The 21511-nt window shown below is 43.7% G+C and overlaps 1 protein-coding gene across 2 annotated transcripts in view; it reads left to right on the forward strand.

The window, feature by feature from the left end:
• adgra3 (adhesion G protein-coupled receptor A3) overlaps positions 1-20885 on the forward strand; it is a 35008-nt gene extending 14123 nt beyond the window's left edge. Inside the window, exons 3-20 of one of the 2 annotated variants that reach the window (XM_071515963.1) lie at positions 3241-3312; positions 7635-7706; positions 7867-7938; positions 8213-8373; positions 9677-9890; positions 10580-10744; positions 11495-11696; positions 12009-12158; positions 13173-13331; positions 13559-13726; positions 13998-14205; positions 14855-15063; positions 15362-15486; positions 16353-16476; positions 17211-17356; positions 18326-18421; positions 19058-20225; positions 20310-20885. In XM_071515963.1, the coding sequence (XP_071372064.1) occupies positions 3241-3312; positions 7635-7706; positions 7867-7938; positions 8213-8373; positions 9677-9890; positions 10580-10744; positions 11495-11696; positions 12009-12158; positions 13173-13331; positions 13559-13726; positions 13998-14205; positions 14855-15063; positions 15362-15486; positions 16353-16476; positions 17211-17356; positions 18326-18421; positions 19058-20225; positions 20310-20531 (3733 nt within the window). In that variant the 3' untranslated portion in view covers positions 20532-20885. Of the gene's footprint in view, positions 1-3240; positions 3313-7634; positions 7707-7866; positions 7939-8212; positions 8374-9676; positions 9891-10579; positions 10745-11494; positions 11697-12008; positions 12159-13172; positions 13332-13558; positions 13727-13997; positions 14206-14854; positions 15064-15361; positions 15487-16352; positions 16477-17210; positions 17357-18325; positions 18422-19057 lie in introns of both variants that reach the window. The other variant, XM_071515962.1, reaches the window with a different exon arrangement.
• The last annotated feature ends 626 nt before the right edge of the window (positions 20886-21511 follow it).

Below are 21511 nucleotides of genomic sequence, written 5' to 3' on the forward strand. Positions count from 1 at the left end.
CAGGAATTTATGGGAATAAACGGGAATAAACCAGGAATTTACTAAATTGAAGGTATGCTCTTAATAAGGAACTTAAATATAGTTGGGGAAAACATATTTTAGCATAATCCTGACTAAAACAACCAGATATCATGCAAGTACAGTTGAATATCTATGCTATTCCTCAATCACATGCACACATAGCACACTGCTTACTGCAGGGCTATTGAGACCACGCCCCCTACATGCACTGTGCATTCCTGTGCATTTTTGTTAATTTTTGAATGGGTTGGGTCAGGGGGATGAGTAATATTTAACTCAACATTCATGTTTTTGTTCTTCAATGAAAGAATTGATTGTTCAATAAAATATTTAACACTTGATAAAGTTCTACTTACAAATAAATCTGTTTTAATTGTATTATTTTGGGTGGATGTCTGCTTATAACAAAACAAATATTTATGCTTGGATATGATACCTTTCCATTAAATTACCCTCAATTCCCAGTTAATTCCCATAAATTCCCATAATTCCCATGGAAAGTTTCCAATTTGGAATATTTCCAAAATTCCCCAGCTTAACTTCCCATGTAAATTTACCGGAAACTTTCCAGAAATTTACCGGAAACTTTCCACCCCTTTGCAACCCTAGGTGTTGGTAGTATTTTTTTGCTCTGGCCAATTTTGCAGGTATCATATTCCAACATGGCTGATATCTTAACTTGGAAACAACCTGTAGGCACCATTCAGTCAATAGTGATCATGCTTTTGCTGATCATGATTGACATTGACTCATGATTTGACAGGCGTGCACTTGAGATTGCACCAAGCCTCTTAATTAAAGACATAGGTTACCTTTATTCTCTTACAAGAATGTAAACTTTTGGTGACTTGCTGCAGTTGTCTTAACAAAGATTTGACCTCTCCCACACACAGACGTAAAAGTCACAATTATGGGAAACTTTCAGATCGAGTGTCAATGCAATATGGACAATATGGAAAAAAACAATCATGAATATGTCACTCAAGTAGAGATTGAAATAAGCCCAGAACAATTCTGAATTGTTCAGCCTTTTTCCTGCATTTCAAGCTTTTCAGTCAGTGAATAGCTAATAGAGGGATTGGCTTTAGTGCTTTGCCGTGGCACTGATGTCTTGACATTTGACTTTTGGCTGGCACTAGTTCTGCCTTGGCACAAGGCTGACTGATCAAGGCACTGCTACATACAAGACGGATTTTTGCCAGTTGCCTTCCCTAAATTAATGGTTGGTTGGTTTTGTTGGTCACAGTATTGAACTTTTTAAATTAGTCTTAATTAAACATGTGATGTTTTGCTCTCAGTGTGAGCTCTAATACTACCAATGTCAAGTGGCATTTTGCAGTTATTTCTCAGCAAAAGTAGTCCTCATGTTGGGTGAACATAAATGAGTGAGATAATATGCCAGAATCTCGGCAACACTGATACTGATAGCGCCATTTCTCTGCTGTTTGCTTATAATGTAAATTTTGTGGCTCGTGCATCTGTCCAATTTAGGCAAACTCTGGAGCAGGACAGCTTTGTTCCACTGGCTCGGTGGGTAGTGGAGGGAGGGGAGAGGGGGGCTAAGTGTGTTCATCTTCCTGTTTTCCTTCAAACGTACCTACCGCGGCTCTAAGCTAAATTTACATAAAAATAAAGTGGCCTTGGCAACAAGCAAATTAGTAGACTCAACATCGCTGTTTTTGCCCCCCAGATACACACACACAGCTATCAGGGTCTTGTATCACCCTTTTGCCTTGCTATATTATAAGGCTAAGTCTGATTTCTTTGTCCTCCCCTCTCTCATTTTTCTGTCAACACTCCTGTACAGGGAAGCCAGTTCTGCTAGCTCACATCAAAAGCTATAACTAGCAATAGTTTCTTTTTGTCTATGACCTACCCATAGCCCCCCACCCCCCTCCCACCCACCTTCAGATGACAGCTCCTTGACATCAAACGGACAGAGTTACCCAGGGGCCTTTGTGTGGGCTCAGGTGGCGACTAGCGAGCCCCCTGAACCCACAGTGTAATGAGTGACTAGGCAGTGCCAGTGCAGGTGAGCGCCGCAGGTATTCTGTGACCGCAAGCCTTTGAACCTCCTGGGGAGGTAGGTGTGTGTGTGTTTGAGTGCCTGTGTATGTTTCTGTGTGTGTGAGGGAGTGCCTGTGTGTGTGAGAGAGTGCCTGTGGGTGGATGTGTGTGTGTGTGTGTGTGTGTGTATATGTGTGTGTGTGTGTGAGAGAGAGAGAGAGAGAGAGAGTGTGTGTGTGTGTGTGTGTGTGTGTGTGTGTGTGCGTACGTGCGTACTTATGTGAGAGGAGGAGAGATCCCCAGGGGCCAGGTTATCAATGTCGCTGTGTAGTGATGATTGATTTTGGTCTCACGCCTCTCCAACAAATGTCTGCTTAGTGGGCCCATGGGATAAGAAGGGCGTGTGCACCGTCAATTTCTACTGTGTACAACAAATAATGGTGGTACTATAGGGGTGAATGAGGTTACTGTCATGACATTAGATAGACAGTGATGGAAGTTCTTGCTTGCCACTTTTACTTGCTTGCCATGTTGGTGCTTCTATACTGAAATGTTGATTTCAGAAAGATGGCAGGGTAGCCTAGTGGTGTCACATAACAAATTCTCAGGTTCAGTCCCCACAATACTGAACCTCATTGTGAGTTGCTCTAGATAAGCTAAATACAGCTAAATACCTAAAATTCTTAAATTGGAAAAAGAATAGGGCTTGGCGATATGGTTGAAATCAATATCATGATAATCATAAGGATTTTTCTCTATCAATATATATCACGATATGGTTCATGTATGCAAAATCACGTTAAATAATCAAATTAATGTTCATCTCATTGAACCAAATGGTAATGTTAGGTGTGGTGTCAAACAAAACAGAAATATTCAAATAATATTCCTACCATACCTAATTTTATTTGAGAGTTTTTAAGTAAAATTTGCTCGTCATCATCAATTTAGACAGCAGAAATGTGTGTCACGATATTAAAATATCTTCATATCATCACGATATGATTCCACTGAAAGACGATAAACGATAATATTGAATTATCGCCCAGTCCTAAAAAAGAATATAATGTTCTACAAAGAACGGGGTTGAGGACTGGGATTGGAAAATTTGAGGACATAATCTGAGGCATATAATCAGTATGAACAGTGCATCCCATTTTTTTGTTGTATAATTTGCTCACAACCTAAATTTTCCCCTCTCCTTTTTGACAGGGACCTGCGGAGCAATATGATCAGTCGCATCGAACCAGGAGCTTTCCTCGGACTGCCAGCACTCAAAAGACTGTGAGTAGCAGTGGAGCTTCTGCAGCTTCTGTGTCTCATCTTCAGTGTGTTCTGTGCAAGTGTCTTTCTGCATGCGTACCACATTTGGTCCCCCTAAACCAAAATAACTCAATTCAGCAGTTTTTTTTAAAAATTGCAATGCAGTTTGGAGTGCTTGTTCTGATTATTTGCCATGTGAGCCTGAGGGTTTCTGAAAACTGTGAGTCAAAAGACAAATTTGCAATGATGGTTTTGCTGACAAGCGCTTTTGTTCAATGTTCGCAATGTGATGCAAGCCATTTTGTTTTGGGAATTGGAATTTTGCAATGACAAACTCCCTTAGAGTCTGTGTATTGTCAGGGCTATGCGTATGTGTACTATTTTTAATATGATTTGTTCAGAGACTACTAGACAGCTTTCAGCAATGACTCTCATCACATATCTTGTGTTTAAACCAGTTGTTAGCATCTATACATGCAGCCTACTGTGCATGTCCTAGCAAGTCCATAGTGTATCCAATTTCTATAAGGGAGCTTGGTCAAGCAGCAGTCTACTCCTACTGCTTTGCTTTCTCGAGGCTCTGCTGGCCTTCTGCCAGAGACCACTCCAGACAGCATGAGGCCCTATCCACTTTCACACATTCAAGGAAAGGAGGGTGGGGTAGATGTATATGCGCCTCCGCATGTGTGTGTAGCATCTATGTATATTGTGTAAGGGTAATTTTAATATGCAGAGGACGTATAGGTGGGCATGTACCCATCTGAGATATATGGTGTGTGTGCACTTGTGGGGGGTCAAAGACGGTGTGTACCTGCGTGTATAATTGTGTTTCCCTTTGTGTGTTTGTGTGTGTGTGTGTGTGTGTGTGTGAGAGAGAGAACACAGCATGAATTGGAATCATCCAACAGTACCCAGTCACTGCCAACATAAACTTGAGCTTGGCTGCTGCTGCGGAGCAATGTGAGCGAGACAGGAAGGCCGTCAGCTCTTTGGCTCAGACACTGCCTCATTTCCCCCTTGTTGCATATTCATACTGGACTCAGATGGATTCATACCTACCTATACATCCGCTGCATATTAAAATTACCCTCACTCATGATATTCATAGAAGCTTTTGTTATCAACAGCATAGTTTGATCCACAATTTCACATGAAACCGATAGCAGTGTTCTCTCCGGAACACAGTTTAGTCTTGCCTAAGGGTACCAGAGTTCAATTTGCCCACCACCTGTCTCCATTAATTTCAAAGGATAGTTGTTGCTCACATAGCTGTTGAGGCATTTTCCATGAGTAGAAAGGGCGAAAGTAGCACAGGAATGAGAAGAACAGTGAAAGACAAGATGAGGTAAATAGTGCCCTGAACCCTGGGAATGTACACACACAGAAGCCCTGTGCTGAGCACTGGCACCCGCACCCACAAATCCACCCCACACTTTTTCCTCAGCTTGTGAAAGATGGCAGTGGAGTCAATTGGCAGTGATGAGAGTATGACATGAAAATACATGTTGCCTCTTTCTGTCACACACCTTTGACATAGCATGAGCACCCATTGCTGTGACTTTGTTTCTCTCTCTGCCTCTCCTCTAGCCAATCTTTCAATTTCCCCCATTTGTCTCTCCACCTCCCCCGTCAGAAGTGCCTAATTAGATTTCTTCTCATTTCAAGACGTGCCACTTGGAGGGCCGAAGAGAAGCTACTGCCATTTTTTTATCTGCCTTGTGAAAGAGGAGTGACATGGACATTAAAAGAGATAGTAGCAGAAGTTTGGATAATATGGGATCCACACATCACACATTAGTGTTGTAGATGAAATGAAGAACAGATGAATGAAGAGACAGGATCCTAGTGGTATTCTAGAGGTTAGAGAGGCAGGCTTGTGACTGGAAGGCCAAAAGCTTAAATTCCTGCACAGCCTGGGAAAATGTGGTTCAGGAAAATGATTAAGTAACACTCAACAACTACTGTCAAGCTGCTATTGAGCAAGGCACTTAACCCCTACTGAACCCCTGCTTCAGTATAACCACCAAGTAGCCAACAGTAGAAGGCCGGTTGTGCCGGGCAGCGTAAATGTGTATGTAACAGAGTGAATGTGAAGCAGGGCGTTGCTGGAAAAAGAGCATGTGCGCTTTCCTGGATAAATAAAAAAAACAAAACCAAAAAAAACTTTCATTAAGTTACAAGACAGTCAACTGAATGACAACTTAAATCCAGTCCACAGACTAGTAGACTGGCGCCGAGAACTCCTCCACATACACCCTCACAACGGGACTAACATCTGATCTAGAAGTAGTCAGGTGGTGCCTGGTGGTCCCAGTTGTCTGGGGTTCATTATTAGTGCTGAGAGCAGAGGTGTAGGGTGTACTGTTGATTACAGCCTCAGGGGAAAGACACGTCTACCCCTCTACCCACTGAGGCCTCTTTACACACAGATAGTTGCAGACATACTCGCTAATACATGCATGTACACACACACTCTTACTCACACACACACACACACACACACACAGAGTCAGACACACGTTCCCTATGGATCCCACCGGTCTCAGCCCCCTTCACCCCGCATTCCATCAACAGCTGAACAGTCGTTGCCTCAGCCTAATCACATCGGGCTATTTTTGCATCTGCTCCTCATATCATTCACAACAACTGAAGCCACAGCACTGAAACACTCCTCTGTGCTGTTAATTTGCTACATGCTTGTGGCCGAAAGACTGTGTGTGAGATTAGACTTTGGCAATGAATACTAGTCCGCCAGTTCCCATGAAGAAAAGCAGATGGAGAGTAGTGGTGTTATTATGTTCCTGTCAGTAATGGGTCCATAGCAATAGAAGATACATCTATTTACATTATCTACGTTGAATGATACAGATTATTTTCACTGTGAAAATGAGTTGCATGTAAAAAAGTAACGCCGTCATTCAGCATCATCTCTCAAGTCTGTTATCCCTTGATGTACTATAGTTGTACATCAAGTATTTGAATCCCGGCGATAAAGTAAGATGAAAGTTTATCCCTTTAGCTAAGGAAGCACCCCCCCCCCCTTATTCCTGCTGTGTTATCCTTCCCCTGACACATAATGCTAGCAAGAATTGGCAAGCACGCAAAAGGCGGCTTTTTCTTCCACTCCAAGCGGAACTAATAACCTCACACAGTAAATTCCCCAGCTGCCACCTTAAGGACCAACAACAATAATTAAAGAAATGCTTGGATGTTAGCATATGCCTGACAGTCATTTTCCAGGTATCACTTTGTGTCAGTATCGCATTCCTCAGGCACCTTAGGAGATAGTTTCGCTTGTGGGTTGAAGTAATCGTCTATCTTTTCTCCCTGGCTCTTATTTCTTTACTTGGCACTTCTCTATCATATGATCATTGTAGGGACAGAGGAATATTTGTTACAGCTGTTGTATGGGTGCTGTGATTTTGAACTTTGAACTACAATTGGTTACTTCTAATGATGGCGATCTAGGAATTTAAGCTTATTGTGTCACGCTCATTGCAAGAGCCTACAATTTAGATGTGGGATAATAATCACATTTGTCAGCTTTGTTTAGGCTGACTTTTCAAACCTGATGTGACATTAACATTTAGACATGCCCTGATTTTATTCTTTTGATTTACTCAGCCCTGATGCAATGTTTAAAGAAACCGACTATTCAAGTGCTGCTCATGTGTATTAGTGGAAAGTTTACTAAAGTTGACCTGGGGCTTCCAGTGAATGACTGCCTTTCCCCTCCAAGCCATTTCTAAATGTTTGCACATTAGGTGTAATTCATCGAGGTAGGATCAGTCTTTTCCATGTTAGGTCCTGGAATTGTCTGCGATTCTTTATAAAAGGCCTCGAGAATCCCAGACACTTCCATCTGATGTTTGCCAGAAACATCATGTCAGGTCCCATCCAGAGGAGAAACACAGACTTTTGACGTGTCTGACTTTAATCATAGGCGATTAATCACCTCCCAGAGTGTTACTCTGCCTTTGATGTGTAGGTTAGCCCCAAGGCCAACACAGACATCATCTGAAATCACCTTGAAAAGTTGTAAACCTGACAAAACTGAATTTTTGGCCTTCTTGCCTCAACCTGTCTCTGTCAAGTCCTGGCTTTGGTTTTGAAAACCCCGTCTGGCTGTATCTCAGTGACTTAAACACATTTCCTAGTATTTATCCATTTGTCACACGATACCATTTGATTTTTCATGGCTTATCTTGTTGTTATAAAACTCTCACAGCCTTAATGCAACTTACTAATTGATGGTCGTTCAGCCAATTGTAGCTGTCATTTAGCATTGTTTTTGAAGTGTGGAAGAAACAAACCAGAAACCTCTTTTTCTTTGTATACTACAGAGATTTGTCCAACAACCGCATTGGCTGCCTCAATGTGGACATCTTCAAGGGCCTCACCAGTCTGGTCAGACTGTAAGTCATCAATATTGAATATGTTTTGTGCTGGATAATCAATGATTACACAGACTATGTCAAGTAGGCATTAATGTAAAAATTACACATTAACGCATCAGCAGTTTTGGTCAGTTTCTATAAATGCGTCAAATCACCGTTGTTGTGTTTTTCTTCTCAGAAACCTTTCAGGGAACATGTTCTCCTCATTGGCTCAGGGGACCTTTGACAGCTTGGTGTCTCTGAAAACATTGTAAGTATGACAAGGAGTCAGCGTGGTGTTGTTCTCTAAATGCAAGCACACATACAAGCATAATCACAGGATATTCGCCACGGAAATTAGGTCAATCATAATGGTTTTTAACAAACACTGTTAAAGTTGTAAAATACAAAAATAAGATGGGGATTGTCCATCAGGAAAATAGCTAATTTGCATGTGTCCCCTTCAAGTCACCTCACTGGATACTTTACCAATGGCAGTGCAATACCACTTAACTGATCTTCTGTGTGTTACTGTACATCCCCAGGGAGTTTCAGACGCCCTACCTGCTGTGCGACTGCAACCTCCTGTGGCTGCTGCGCTGGATTAAAGACAGGAACATCGGGGTGAAGGACACCAGGTGCTCCTACCCCCGATCTCTCCAGGGCCAGCTCATTACCTCCATCAAGCCTGAGCTCCTCACCTGTGGTAGGGACACATACACTTGACCTGCGCTGTAGTAAATTTACATATAGTATATATGTACATGGATTTAATGATACAGTGATACTGCTTTTCCACCACCAATACCAACTGTCCAATATTCAATACCATGCCACCATGTTTGTGTTGGCTATGTGTCTATCCTACACATGCTCATACATTTCTACTCCATCTCACATTGGGAACTACCAAATTATAACACACCATCATGTATTTAATATACACCCACTCCCAAACACACTCACCTATTTGCGCAATGAAAAGTTTGGTGACGCACCCAAGATGTCCAGTTTCACTTGGGCTATAAATGTAGAACTTGTGAGCTCATGTTTCCTGTTGGCAATATTTGGAAATGTAGACATGGCACAAACATACTGTATCACCCTACAGTCTCAAATCACCTAAAAGTGATTTTAACGTCCTTCCCAAACACTAGCATCTTTGCAATTCAGTTTACTTTCAGGAGAGCAATAGCTCTAAAGGAGCCATTCATCATTTCAATTATACTTTCTGATTTGCCATTTGTCCAGTCTCCAAGATGTTGAAAAAAGTCCCGCTGAGTGATAACTCCTGATAGTATTGTCAAAATGGTGAACTGCCTCTTTAATTTCTTTCCTCTTGGTATCAGAGAGGCTGGTGTTTGGGGAACAGGGGCTTGTGCAATGACACGGGAGATAAGAGAAGGGCCGCGCAGGCCAGTGCTGCCTTTGTTTGTACTTGCTCATGTCTTATCAGTTTGGCACTCATCACAGTGAGGGGTTATGAAATACATGGCACAGATCTAGCAAGAGCCAACTGCATGACATGAATGACAAATAGCTCTAAACTATTCTTTACCCAGAATTCAAGGCACTGTTATATTTTCCCTATCTCTCCAAAATATGCCAAGGGTGGAACAAAAAGGCATTGTCTCCTGAATAAATGTTACAAATCCCTCCATAACCATTTTTTTGTGACAAATAAGAACCAGGAAAGAATTATTTTACTGTGAGAAATTAGTAGCTGACCGTATCCTTCTGCCGAGTCTTCACACTCTCTTGGCTGTTACGCTTTGCATCTGAAGATATTTTGTAATTAGAAATAATGCTAAAAGATTCTCAATGGCCGATTTTACATATGGCATTGAACTAATGATGGTCATCACGTTAAATTTAATTATTTCGTCAAGAAGCCTTTTGATAGGAGTGCCTGACAGCTATTTCTGTAATGTGTGTAAATGCGTTTTTGGGACATCATAGTTTTACACAACCTCCAGTTAAAACTCCATTCTGCCCTCCGGTTCTCCCAGACGCGCCGCTCGAACTGCCCTCCTTCCAGCTGACTCCGTCCCAGCGGCAGGTCGTCTTCCAGGGGGATAGCCTGCCTTTCCAGTGTCAGGCCTCCTTCGTCGCTGAGGACATGCAGGTGCTGTGGTACCAAGATGGCCGCATGGTGGAGCCTGACGCCGCCCAAGGCATTTACATCGAGAAGAGCATGGTGCAGAACTGCTCCCTCATCGCTAGGTATGGCGATGTACAGTCATGTTTATGCAGGCAGTGTTGTGTATGTGATCATTGTGCATTATACAGGGAAATTCATCGACAGAGCAAACCCTTGTAGATTTGTAGGTGGTAAGACATACTTTAATTTCAGCCTACAGGTCAGTACATCCATACACAGATTGCAATCTTCCTCTGATAATCTTGGGAAAATATTTGTTTTTAGTGCATTTTGCATGGCGTGTGTGTATGTGTGTCTATCCACTCAGATGTTTTTGCAGCTGTTTATGATCGAGCTGTTTATTGTATGGGGAGGAAACACAACATCTAGTGTGATTATGTGTCATGTATTGATATAGCAATAGGTTGGTGATTGGTCAGGGGGGCATAAAAATGCATTTTTTTCTTTGATTCATCAGTAGCTTAATTATAATGTGTTTTTTTATGTTGTGCACTGTATTTCCAGTGCCGGTTGCTGCTGTAGCAGCTGAATTTCACTTCAGGATGAATTAAGTACCTCTGTCAAAGAAGCATCAGATTGTTTAGTGGGGACAAATGACTTAAATTTATTATCTTGACCTAGAAGGGTGGACCTTCAATCCCTAGTCTTCTGTCTGGCTTGTTTTAACTTTGTTCACAATTAGGCAAGTACAGATTTGTCTGGTTATCTGTGAACATTTTGAAGAAATGTTCTCCTTCCTGTTCTTCACCAGTGCGTTGACCATCTCCAACATCCAGCCTGGTTCTACGGGGAACTGGGAGTGTCGGGTCAGGACAAGCAGGGGCAATACCACCAGGACCGTCCACATTGTGGTGCTGGAGAGCTCCGCCAAGTACTGCGCTCCCGAACGCGTGTCCAACAACAAGGGAGAGTTCCGGTTAGTGCACATACTTAAACAGACATAACCACCTCACTTAATGTCAGCGGCCTGTCATTTACCAATGCACATGATCTGATGTAGCTAGTTGGTGAGAGCGCATATGTCATTGGGGTTATCAAGTTGGCACTTCTCATCACAGATGTTAAGTTAAATTAGGGTGAAAACACAGAGGGCTAAACAGTAAGTTCTGTCATCTGAACTACCCTGTATCTGCAATAAGCAAATACATAAGCTTATTTAATGGTAAACTGTATTTATAACACTACACATTTGTCATCTGACTTGGTCATTTGTTACATTTTAAACATAAAGGTGAACACAGATCTGCACTCACAAATTGAATGCCTTTGTTAAGTATGAACCAATACTTATGATGTTAATGTCTCTGAGGGATTGTTTATATGCTCTGGTGGTGTAGCTGTGTTGCTATGCAAGCACTGTGGCACCCCCTTGTGGTTAAACAAGTGCATGATTAAGCAGTGTCACACCTTTGACCACATTCATTATGTTATTCTGTTATTGTTGATGTTATACACATTAAGGTTCAGATGACACAAAGGTTACATCTTAGTCCAAATACACAGCATTATCCTCCTGCCCTCCACCTTAGCAATCCTCACCAGTCTCTACTCCATAAACAAATAGCTTGTGAGATCTTTCAAAGTTAGAAGACACTAGAGACATTGCAGGTGCCATTTTATTGGAGACGAAAACCCCCATAACGGTCATTTCTGTGGCTCCGTCCAGGTGGCCACGCACCCTGGCAGGGATCACAGCCTACCTGCCCTGCAACAGACTGTCATTGGGTGCAGGCATCTACTCAGGCAGCGCTGGTGAGGAGCAGCGGGCGTGGCGACGCTGTGACCGCGGGGGGCTGTGGGCAGAGGAGGACTACTCCCGCTGCCAGTACCAGAAAGACGTCACCAGATTCCTCTATGTCATCAACCAGGTTTGTGACTGCTTGGTTGACTAATTGATCTGCTGAATGGTCTTCATTTAACTGTCTTACATAGGGTTAGGGCTTTACACAAGCTTAAAAGACACTATTAGACAATACATAAATTTGCTTGTAACTTTCTGACTTCAACCTCGTTCTAATCCTTTCTGTCTTCCTCCTTTATTATCTTCACATTGTTTCATTTTATTTTCCCAGATTTCTCAACTACCTCTTCTGCTTTTTCTTCTTTCCTGAATAACTATCCGTGCCAACATATCAGACCATTTTATGCCTTCATCCTAAATGTCTGTCCCTGTCCATTAGATGCCTCTGAACGTGACCAATGTGGTGACCAGGGCCCAACGGCTGCTGGTCTGCACAGCTGAAGCCGCCACCTTCTCAGACAAAATGGACATTATCTTTGTGGCTGAAATGATTGAGAAGTTTGGCAAGTTTGCTGAGAAGTTCAAAGAAGTAAGTAGTGGCAGCCATTAAGTTCCACATCTCCAACGCCACACCCAATTAGGCTTTTTATAGTGTTGAGATAAATGTTTTACAGCACAAAGTTATAGGTCTATGTGGTTTTTATAAGCCTCAGCTTGCAGGAGAATGTGATGCTTGCATTTGGTGTATTAGCAGGTTCAAGGACAGATTTAGTTCTGAGCAGTTGTATGTTGTCCTGTTGTTTAATGAGAAAGGACGTCTTGTCAGGACTTCAGGACTTTCATTTCCACACAGCTGTAGGCCACACAAAGCAACCTTGTCCCGTGCAAATCCGCAGAGGAATCAAAATGAGTGGGGATAAGATAGGATCTGGAGCGATATGTTTTTTTTTCCTGAAGCAGAGGTTGGAAAGCGGATGAGATCAGATTTCTCTCCCTCGCTGTGATTTCTGCAGTGCACCTGGCTAGCCGGTCCTTGTAAGGGAAGGGTGAGAATGTGACACCAGGAGAGAGACCTGTGTTTCTCACTCGTTCAGCACAGTTAGAAGAACAGTAGAGAAGGTGATGATGAGATCAGAAAGACTTAAGTTACTTGTCCACTGAGAGCTGGTCTTTTTAGAGTTGGCTTCTTTTTCACATTAATTTCAAAGGAAAGGAGTGCTGAGAGCCTGGCATGGCTCTGAGCGTTGAGCATTAGAGGTTAAAAGCCTTTCAATTTTAACAAAGTGGGACTTTGTTGTAAATGTGCAACAAGAGCCATGACAAGCTCCTTCAAGTATCTGTTTAGCACTGCTTGCTAAAAACGAGATGCCCGGTGGACAAAGAACCTCATTCACTTTCTCATGTTTCCACTGGAGTGATTTATTGGCCAAAATATTGGCCGTGAAATGCTCAGCTGCAGCTAATAAGACAGTGTTTGGGGTTGTAGAGGTGATGAGAACAAGGCTTATATGTCAAGTAGTGTCTTTTTTTTAAGACAGTCCAATTGAATTTCTCCATAATCTGCATGTATAATGTGCTTGCATATCCCTCTCTTGTCTCCCAGCTGGGTGAGGTCATGGTGAGCATGGCGAGTAACCTGATGCTGGCTGATGAGCGGGTGCTGTGGATGGCCCAGCGCGAGGCCATGGCCTGCTCCCGCATTGTTGCCTGCCTCCAGAAGATCGCTGTCCACCGCCTGGTCACCGCACAGGCCTTCTCCCTGGTTAGTCCAGTTAGCAGCACCATGTCATGTTGCACCACAATATGGGAGTCAACATAGTTTCATTTTTATACCATTGATTTATACCAGCTTTGGTTCATCATAAAGACATCATTTTTCTTTTAACTTTGCACATAGACTGGGTAACATAGCCACATTCTAAAGTCAAATTCCCTAAGACATAATCCTGTGTGTGATATCCATGTTGAATGTACTGTATGTCCTCCCAGACATCTCCCAACATAGCGCTGGAGGCCCACGCTGTCAGGGCCAGCGACTGGAACGGCATGACCTGCATGTTGTTTCAGAGGCCCAGTCCAGAGCGCACGCCTGGTCAGGACCGCCAGCTCAGCTTCAAATGCAACACCACCAGCACCTTCTCCAGCATCCTGCACAAGGTCAGTACCTACCAGCGGTACGAAACGTGAATAGAGCGGTAATTACGACTTGTTAGCAGTTGAATTTGTGATTGTTTTTTTTTTGCGGCTTATGATCATCAAATTACATATGCATCAGTGTTTTTGGACAGGCACTGAACTGTTTTTTTATGGCGCACATGTAATGTAGTGGATGAAGATAATCCTCTTTCAGAACATAACAATATATGTATTTCTATTGTAGCAATTAAATTAAAATTTTACCATATCCCCTGTGCCTTCATCTCTGCAGAGCACTGTAGTGGAGGCGTCCCTGCAGCTCCCTCAGTCTCTCTTTTCCCAGTCCGTACTCCCCGGGCAGACGGACAACACGGTCTACAAGCTCCACCTGCTGGCCTTCCGCAATGGCAAGTTCTTCCCCTCCACTGGCAACTCCTCCCAACTGGCTGATGGTGGGAAGAGGAGGAGTGTGGCCACCCCCGTCATCATGACCAAGATAGGTGAGTTTGAAATGGAGAAATTGTAAAAATGTGTTTGTATTGGTGAGGTATTTTGGTATTGTCATAGTGTTTAATTCATGGTGATTATGCCTCTGTGTAATACCTCATTGGCATCATTATGGATGAGAAATCAGAAAGTTTCAGTCACTTTATGTGTAACATGCAAAATGACAAGATCAAAATAGCCATTCAGTTTCATTAGGACAGGTGTTATCACATACACTACCAGTCAAAAGTTTGGACACATTTTTCTTTATTTTTACTATTTTCCACATTTTAGAGTAATAGTAAAGACATCAAAACTATGAAATAACACAAATGGAATTATGCAGTGATCAAAAAAGTGTTAAACAAATCAAAACTATCTTATATTTTAGATTCTTTAAAGTAGCCGCCCTTTGCCTTGATGGAAAGGCAAAGGCTTTGGAAAAAAATTCATACATGGGCATCAACTTCGCTATTTATATTTATATTTGTCTGAAAAAAATCATTTCAAGCATTTAAGCATAAGCCTTTAGATCAAAATGGCTTTAAGTAATGAAAAACGTAGTGCATTAAATCAAGTGCGTCCAAACTTTGTACTGGTAGTGCAAGTGAATGAAAACTTGAAAACTTCTGTCTTTTCCATTCCGTCTCCGTGGCCGATCAGACGGCATGTCCCTGCGCGGCCTGCGGAGCCCCGTCAACATCACCCTGCGGCGGTTCGCCCGCGGCTCGGACGCCGTGTCCGCCTGCTGGAACTTCAGCTTGGTGGGAGGCCAGGGAGGCTGGCAGAGCGACGGGTGCCGTATCCTCGCCCACCACGACAACTTGACCACCATATCCTGCGACTCGCTCGGAAACTACGGCCTGCTCATGGTAGGGCTTGTGGCTGGGTGGTTCCTCTTTATTTATTCGTTATGATGGCTTTGAATTTTAGAAATTTTATAGTCTCTATGTTACAAGCAGTTAATTAAATTTGCATGATAGCTCCACAATATTTGGGTTGGCACTCAGTGCAACCTTTGCAAACAACATGATGTGTTGTTAGTTTTTCCTATCTTTTTTTTTTTAATGGTCTGTAAGCATTGTAATCCCTGGGCTTCTTACATGCAGTGATGTGACATAACAATCTCTTATAAACTGAGAACTCTAACTCATCTCATGTCTCTTCCAGGATCTCAGCAGTGTGGAGTATTTCTCCCCCAGCATCCAGCCCCTCCACCCGGTCATCTACGCCACTACCATCGTACTCCTTCTCTGCCTGCTCACCATCATCATCAGCTACATCTACCACCACAGGTAAAAGTGGTTGCTTGACTTTTGTATTGTTTGTTTTTTTAAGTCATTATTTAATCTTATTTTATTACACAAAAGTTTTTGCTGATTGTTTTTTTTTTTGTTGAACTATGAAATAATACATTTCCAGTGCATTTGGCCAATAAACACTCAATTTGTACCTCTAAAATTTGTTTTATTTTAAATCAAAATATACCACACGTCCCACACTCAGGGCAGAAGAGTAGTAGTGCTGTGTTCCTCACTTTGTCCTCAACTAGTCCAACCTCCCAGTCCTCGATTGTTGACTTTTTAGTAGGGTATTTTATTTTTTGTTGACACAGTGGTTTGTTTGGTGTCTGAATTTTCTTTTACTGCTGGCTGCATGGTGCCAACATTTTCTACTGCTTCAGGATGCATACTCAACACGTACTGTGAACGTGTTGCTTTCCTACCAAAAACCGATCCAGTTTTCTCACCCAGATCGTACTGGAAAGAATCCCCCGGTCAAAGGCTCCCATGAATCACCTATGGTGGCCCAAGGGGGACAGTAGTCTCATTCACCCATGAATATTTGACAACCTAATAAATAAAATATGAACCGGATGAACTCCTAATTATCAGGGGCATTTTTTAATTTCACGGGTATTGGATGTTTTTGCCCTGACCCCCGTTAATTTCGGACCCTTCTGTCCAGTACAACCGCAATCTTCCCTTGTGCATTTTTTGATTAATTATGTTTAATAATGGTCATAATAGTAATTACAAAAATATTGTATGAAGTTATAGTCCATCTCGGCGTCAGCATCACAGACTGTCTCATCTATAAGAGGGAAGTGCTTGTAAAACAGACTTATTTATCTATGTTAATTCTGTGTCCGTGAATCCAGGTCTGTCCGCGTAAGTCGCAAGTGTTGGCACATGTTGGTCAACCTCTGCCTCCACATCTTCCTTACCTGCGGAGTCTTCGTGGGCGGCATCAATCAGACGCGCTATGCAAGTGTCTGCCAAGCAGTGAGTATACCCCTCCTCACCACCACCCCCCACCCACACACCTCCAGCACCCCCCGCTGTGCATGCTTTGCTTCAAACTTCGTGGTCAGAAGTCAAAAATGAACGAGTGCCTCTTGGATGTTTTCAGGATCTTGAAAAAGTTGCCTTTGGCTAAGTTAACCCCGCTCATGAAACGCATGGAAGCACAGGGAGAAATACAGAGAAAGATACAGTAGATGTTTTCCATAGCTTCAGGCAGTTCTTCCCCCTGACGATGTGTTGTATTGAGACATATTACTTATTCATTTTCCACAAAGTGCCTGGCTGGAAAATTTTGGCAGAGTATATGTTTACTTATTTATTTATTTATTTATTTATTTATTAAGTCCCCTTGGAAATAAAGCTGTAACTCACAGGTTGAACATTTCTGGAGGAATTTTCCAACCCATACTGATGATGAGATATTCAATACAAAATTGCTCAAGGATCAGGATGTTTTTTAAAAGACTCACATGTACTGGGTTCTGTTGTTCTTATGTAAGGGTTTGATTGCGTGTCTGGCATTAACGTGGCATGGCATTAACACAATACATGTCATTTTTTACATGTCTTTTTCGGCAAGACTTCAAAAGATTAGTGTCACCAATTCAGTTAAATTTCCCATTTAGACAAATCTTTTTATTTTAAAAATATGATTCCTGACTAAATGAACATGAGATATCCACCAATTAAAAACATTCCACACCCTCTTCCAGGTGGGCATCTTGCTGCACTATTCCACTTTGGCTACCACTCTATGGGTGGGCGTGACCGCACGCAACATCTACAAGCAGGTGACACGCAAGGCCAAGCGCTATGAAGAGCTGGATGAGCCGCCGCCCCCGCCACGGCCCATGCTCAGGTACGACACCACAGCTCCCACAGCACAACAGAGAAGTCATTCTCTTATAAAAACATAATAGTATCAGTCAGAGTTTTAAAAATTGTTTGACTTTCAAAGCTGTACTAGGAACTTCGCACGTTGGCAGCTCCAAATGTCAAGAGGTTGGAATGAAAAATGTGAACGTATATACCCAGAAACGATGAAACGTCAGTTGGGCCTGACAGTCGCTGCAGATTATCCTGTCAACAGGCTAAAAACGGGAGACTTTGGCCCTTTGCCTCAACAGGTTTTTTCAAACGTGATTTTGTCAGGCCCACTCTGGTCGGACTCGTGTAGTGTGAAGCGGTCCAACACTCACCAAGACTGAGAGTTATCTTGGCAACAGCCAATGGGAGTTGAGCTCAAGAGGGAAGAAAAAGAGAATGAACCGGAAGAGAATTTAACAACAGCTACACTTGCTCCACTTTGGATACATTTCTGTACAGTTTTATACGGAGGATTAATCTCATGTATGTGACATATATGATCCCTTGTCTTTATGTGTGACGCCCCATCTTTGTCCCGTCACCTAGTGTGAACAGCTTCCTGACAGGACAGCAAGCGGACTAGTCATTTAGTCTGTATTGTCCTTGTTGGGCAAGATTTGAACAGTCTTGTAGTCTGACCCAGGCTTAAGACAGGTGTATTTTTACATAAAAATTGTGCCTAGTGCAGCTTTATCTTTACATTTGTTGCTATTAGTGTCATGTTTGCATGTTAGGTTTTTTAAAATAATACCATATATAATATTTATATATATTTATAAAGAGAGAAGTGGTGACTAGGTCAGTCAGCTTTCTCTTGTTATCAGTGGTCCTGTTTGTTGTGGAGACTGCCACACGGTGTCAGTGTAGATGCCTGAGATACCAATGGACCTAGGTGTTTAATTCATGCCCATTTTCACATCCTGCTAAAATAAGGGCTAATGCAAAGTTCTTTCTCCAAAAGGTTCTACTTAATCGGTGGAGGTATACCCATCATTGTCTGTGGCATCACTGCGGCAGCTAACATCAAGAACTACGGCAGCCGGACCAATGCGCCATAGTAAGTAGTCCCAGCTCAACTGACACATTGTATAGAAAGCAATTAAAGTTCCTGTGCTCATGGAAATGCTGTCATATTTTATCTGGGCAACAGTGTTTGACTATTACAGAAGCCCCCCCCCCACAGTTTTTTACATCCTGTCCTCAGGAGACGTTGCTTTGTTATCGACTGGCCAGACTGTGTGTGCGTTGCTTTAGTAAATAATGGATATTTTTATGAGGGTAGGAAAAGTTCAGTCCCTGAAGTTCTGCTTATGGAGGTCTATTAATGGTATGTGCATCCAAGCACCAAGGAACTGCTGCCAGTTTTCAGCTAACTCCCCCACCCCCCTTTCTACAGTGGCAGCTGTTAAGATTGTGCTACATGGCTGACTAATTGAGAAATCTGGACTCATATCTGTCCAAAGTCTTTGGAGTTTAATTAATTTCTAGCTAGCAAAACGAATCCAGCCTGTATTCTTAAATGTAATGGAACAGAAACTTTAAGAATTGAGAGTCAAAAAGTTTTATACAAAGCGTCTCCATTTAAACTTTGTACTTTACATGGCTGCTGTACCCTAGCCACTGAAATAAAGTCAAGAGGCCCTACATTGCTAGAAAGTGTGATGCCATGTCTCTTATCTCTCTCCCCCTCTAGCTGCTGGATGGCATGGGAGCCGAGCATCGGTGCCTTCTACGGCCCAGTGGGATTCATCATCTTTGTGGACTGCATGTACTTCCTCAGCATCCTGCTCCAGTTGCGCCGCCACCCTGAGCGCCGCTACGAGCTCAAGGAGCCCACTGAGGAGCAGCAGCGTTTGGCGTCGGCCGGCAGCGAGGCCGGGGCGGACGGTCCCAGCAGCCAGCTCCACCCCCTCACCCTGCAGCTGCAGCCTCACGAGGCCTCCTCCTCTACAGTGTCCGCCACCCACGCTGTGCCCCTCTCGGCCCTGGAGAACGAGCACACCTTCATCGCTCAGCTCATGGGCGCGGCGGGGGCACTGGGGCTCTATGCGGCCCTCTGGGTGTTCGGTGCCATGGCTGTGTCACAGGACCACCCCTTTGACCTCGCCTTCACTTGCCTGTTTGGGGTGGCTGCGCTGGCGCTGGGGGCGTTCATGGTGGCACATCACTGTGTCAACCGGCAGGATATGAGGCGCTATTGGTCCCAGGCTTGTTGCTCTGGGAGACGAGCCTACTCTGCGCAGGAGGATGTCCTTCTGCCCCAGCCAGGTGCGGCAACGGCGTTCTCAGCTGGATCTGTTGGCAGGGGAAACGGGGAGGCTTCAAAGTGTGGCCACAGCAGTGCCGAGTCTTCCTGCACCAATAAGAGCGCCCCCAGCGTGCGCACCTCCCCCCAGGGCAGCAAACTGACCAATCTGCACGCAGAGGCGGCCCAGTGTAAATCCATCTCGCTACCGGTGCCGGCCAACGGCATGGCCATTTTGGACAACAGCCTGACTGAACATTCACTAGACAATGAAATTAAAATGCACGTGGCACCAGTCGAGGTGCAGTTCCGCCCCATGAACAATAACAACAATCCTGCATCTGCCACTAACGGACACGCAGGCAGGCATCACAAGAACAGGGCGCGGGCCCACCGGGCGAGCCGGTTGACTGTGTTACGTGAGTACGCCTACGATGTGCCCACCAGCGTGGAGGGCAGCGTGCAGAGCGCCCCCCACAGGCGGCACCACCACCATCACGATGTAGCGGCACGCAATAGTCGGCGGGCAGCCTATATGGCGTACAGGGAGCGGCATCAGAGTCAGCTGCAGCAGGACAGCAGTGACAGCGCTAGCCTACCTCGACGCTCCCGCTACGCAGATAAAGGAGGGGGCGTCACTCTGGGCAACGGGGCAGTGGGTGGAGGAGGAGGAGCAGTGGCAGGAGTGGTAACAGTAGAGACCGAGCGAGCGGCTACCGCTTTGTCTAGTTCAAGTAAAGACACTGTCGCAGTGAAGCAGCCAAGCAACACAGAACTAGAAAGCCAACCCAAGTCATACGGACTCAACCTCATCACTCAAAACGGCACGTTGAAAGACAACGGGCAGCCCCTGCCTTTAATTAACACAGAGAGTACGACCAGTATAAAGACCGGCTTATGGAAACACGAAACTACTGTGTAGCGACAGTTTCCATGCCAAAGACTGCATAGTAATATGCTCTCTCCTCCTCAACTGTGAAATGTTTTTTCTATGATTGTGTTTTTGTTGTTTTTTTGTTTTTTTTAGATTGTACATTTTTCTTGGAAAAAGAGTTCTTTGAAAATAATTATTGGACAAATTAGCCACATTATTGAGTATGCCACTCAACTGTCTCTGTAGATATTTTTTTGTAAATGGTCTATTTTTATAACCTTTAATCCAAACCCCCTTACTCCATTTGTGAGTTTTGTACATGAAACTGCATGGTCTGTGCTGTGGCCCTGTGCATACCCTTGGGGGCTTTTTTCCATTTTCTAGTTTGTTCCAACATAATAAACCAAAAGTTACATTCACCTAATTGAAAGTTTTTATTCTACTGATAACACCCGCAATCCCCTCTCTTGGGTTTCTGAAACCGGTGCAAAGGTGAGTCAGAGCTGGTTTGTTTCCAAGAACAACCCTTGCTGACAGCGCTTATTTGACAAGCTGGTAATTGGGTTTTTCAGTGAACTTCTGGTGGCCTCAAGTTCCTCTCCCCCGGTGAAGCCACACTTTAATTGCGACTGGTTGTGGCTTTGGGCTGTATAGGTGTTTTCTCCCTGCCCGCTGGCAGATTTGATGGGTGCCCTGTACATTCTGGGCTCCTGTTGACTCGATGCAAAGGCTCTGATTGACAGCTGACTCTCGGGGCAGTCGATCTGCCATGAGAAGAAAGGATAATGAGAGGAGTGCATCTTCACCTTTCTCCACCCCCCTCCATTCTGTGTCTCCACCACAGCTGAACACTAGAGCCACACTCACAGCTTGATATCACTGTTGGGGAGAGAGAGTAAGACGGACGCAGTGTATGATTTGACAACTGAGTGGTGCCTGCTGAAGCTCGGTTACAAAGATGGATTAGCATCACCTTTCGGGGTTAATGTCATGTATTCATATCAACAACCACAGACTTGCTGAAGTCG

The sequence above is a fragment of the Centroberyx affinis genome, unplaced genomic scaffold (genome assembly GCF_046629955.1).
Source record: "Centroberyx affinis isolate AG114_WGS23_722 - 3 ecotype Tasmania unplaced genomic scaffold, CSIRO-AGI_Caff_v1 ptg000385l_1, whole genome shotgun sequence".
Taxonomy (NCBI): Eukaryota; Metazoa; Chordata; class Actinopteri; order Beryciformes; family Berycidae; genus Centroberyx; species Centroberyx affinis.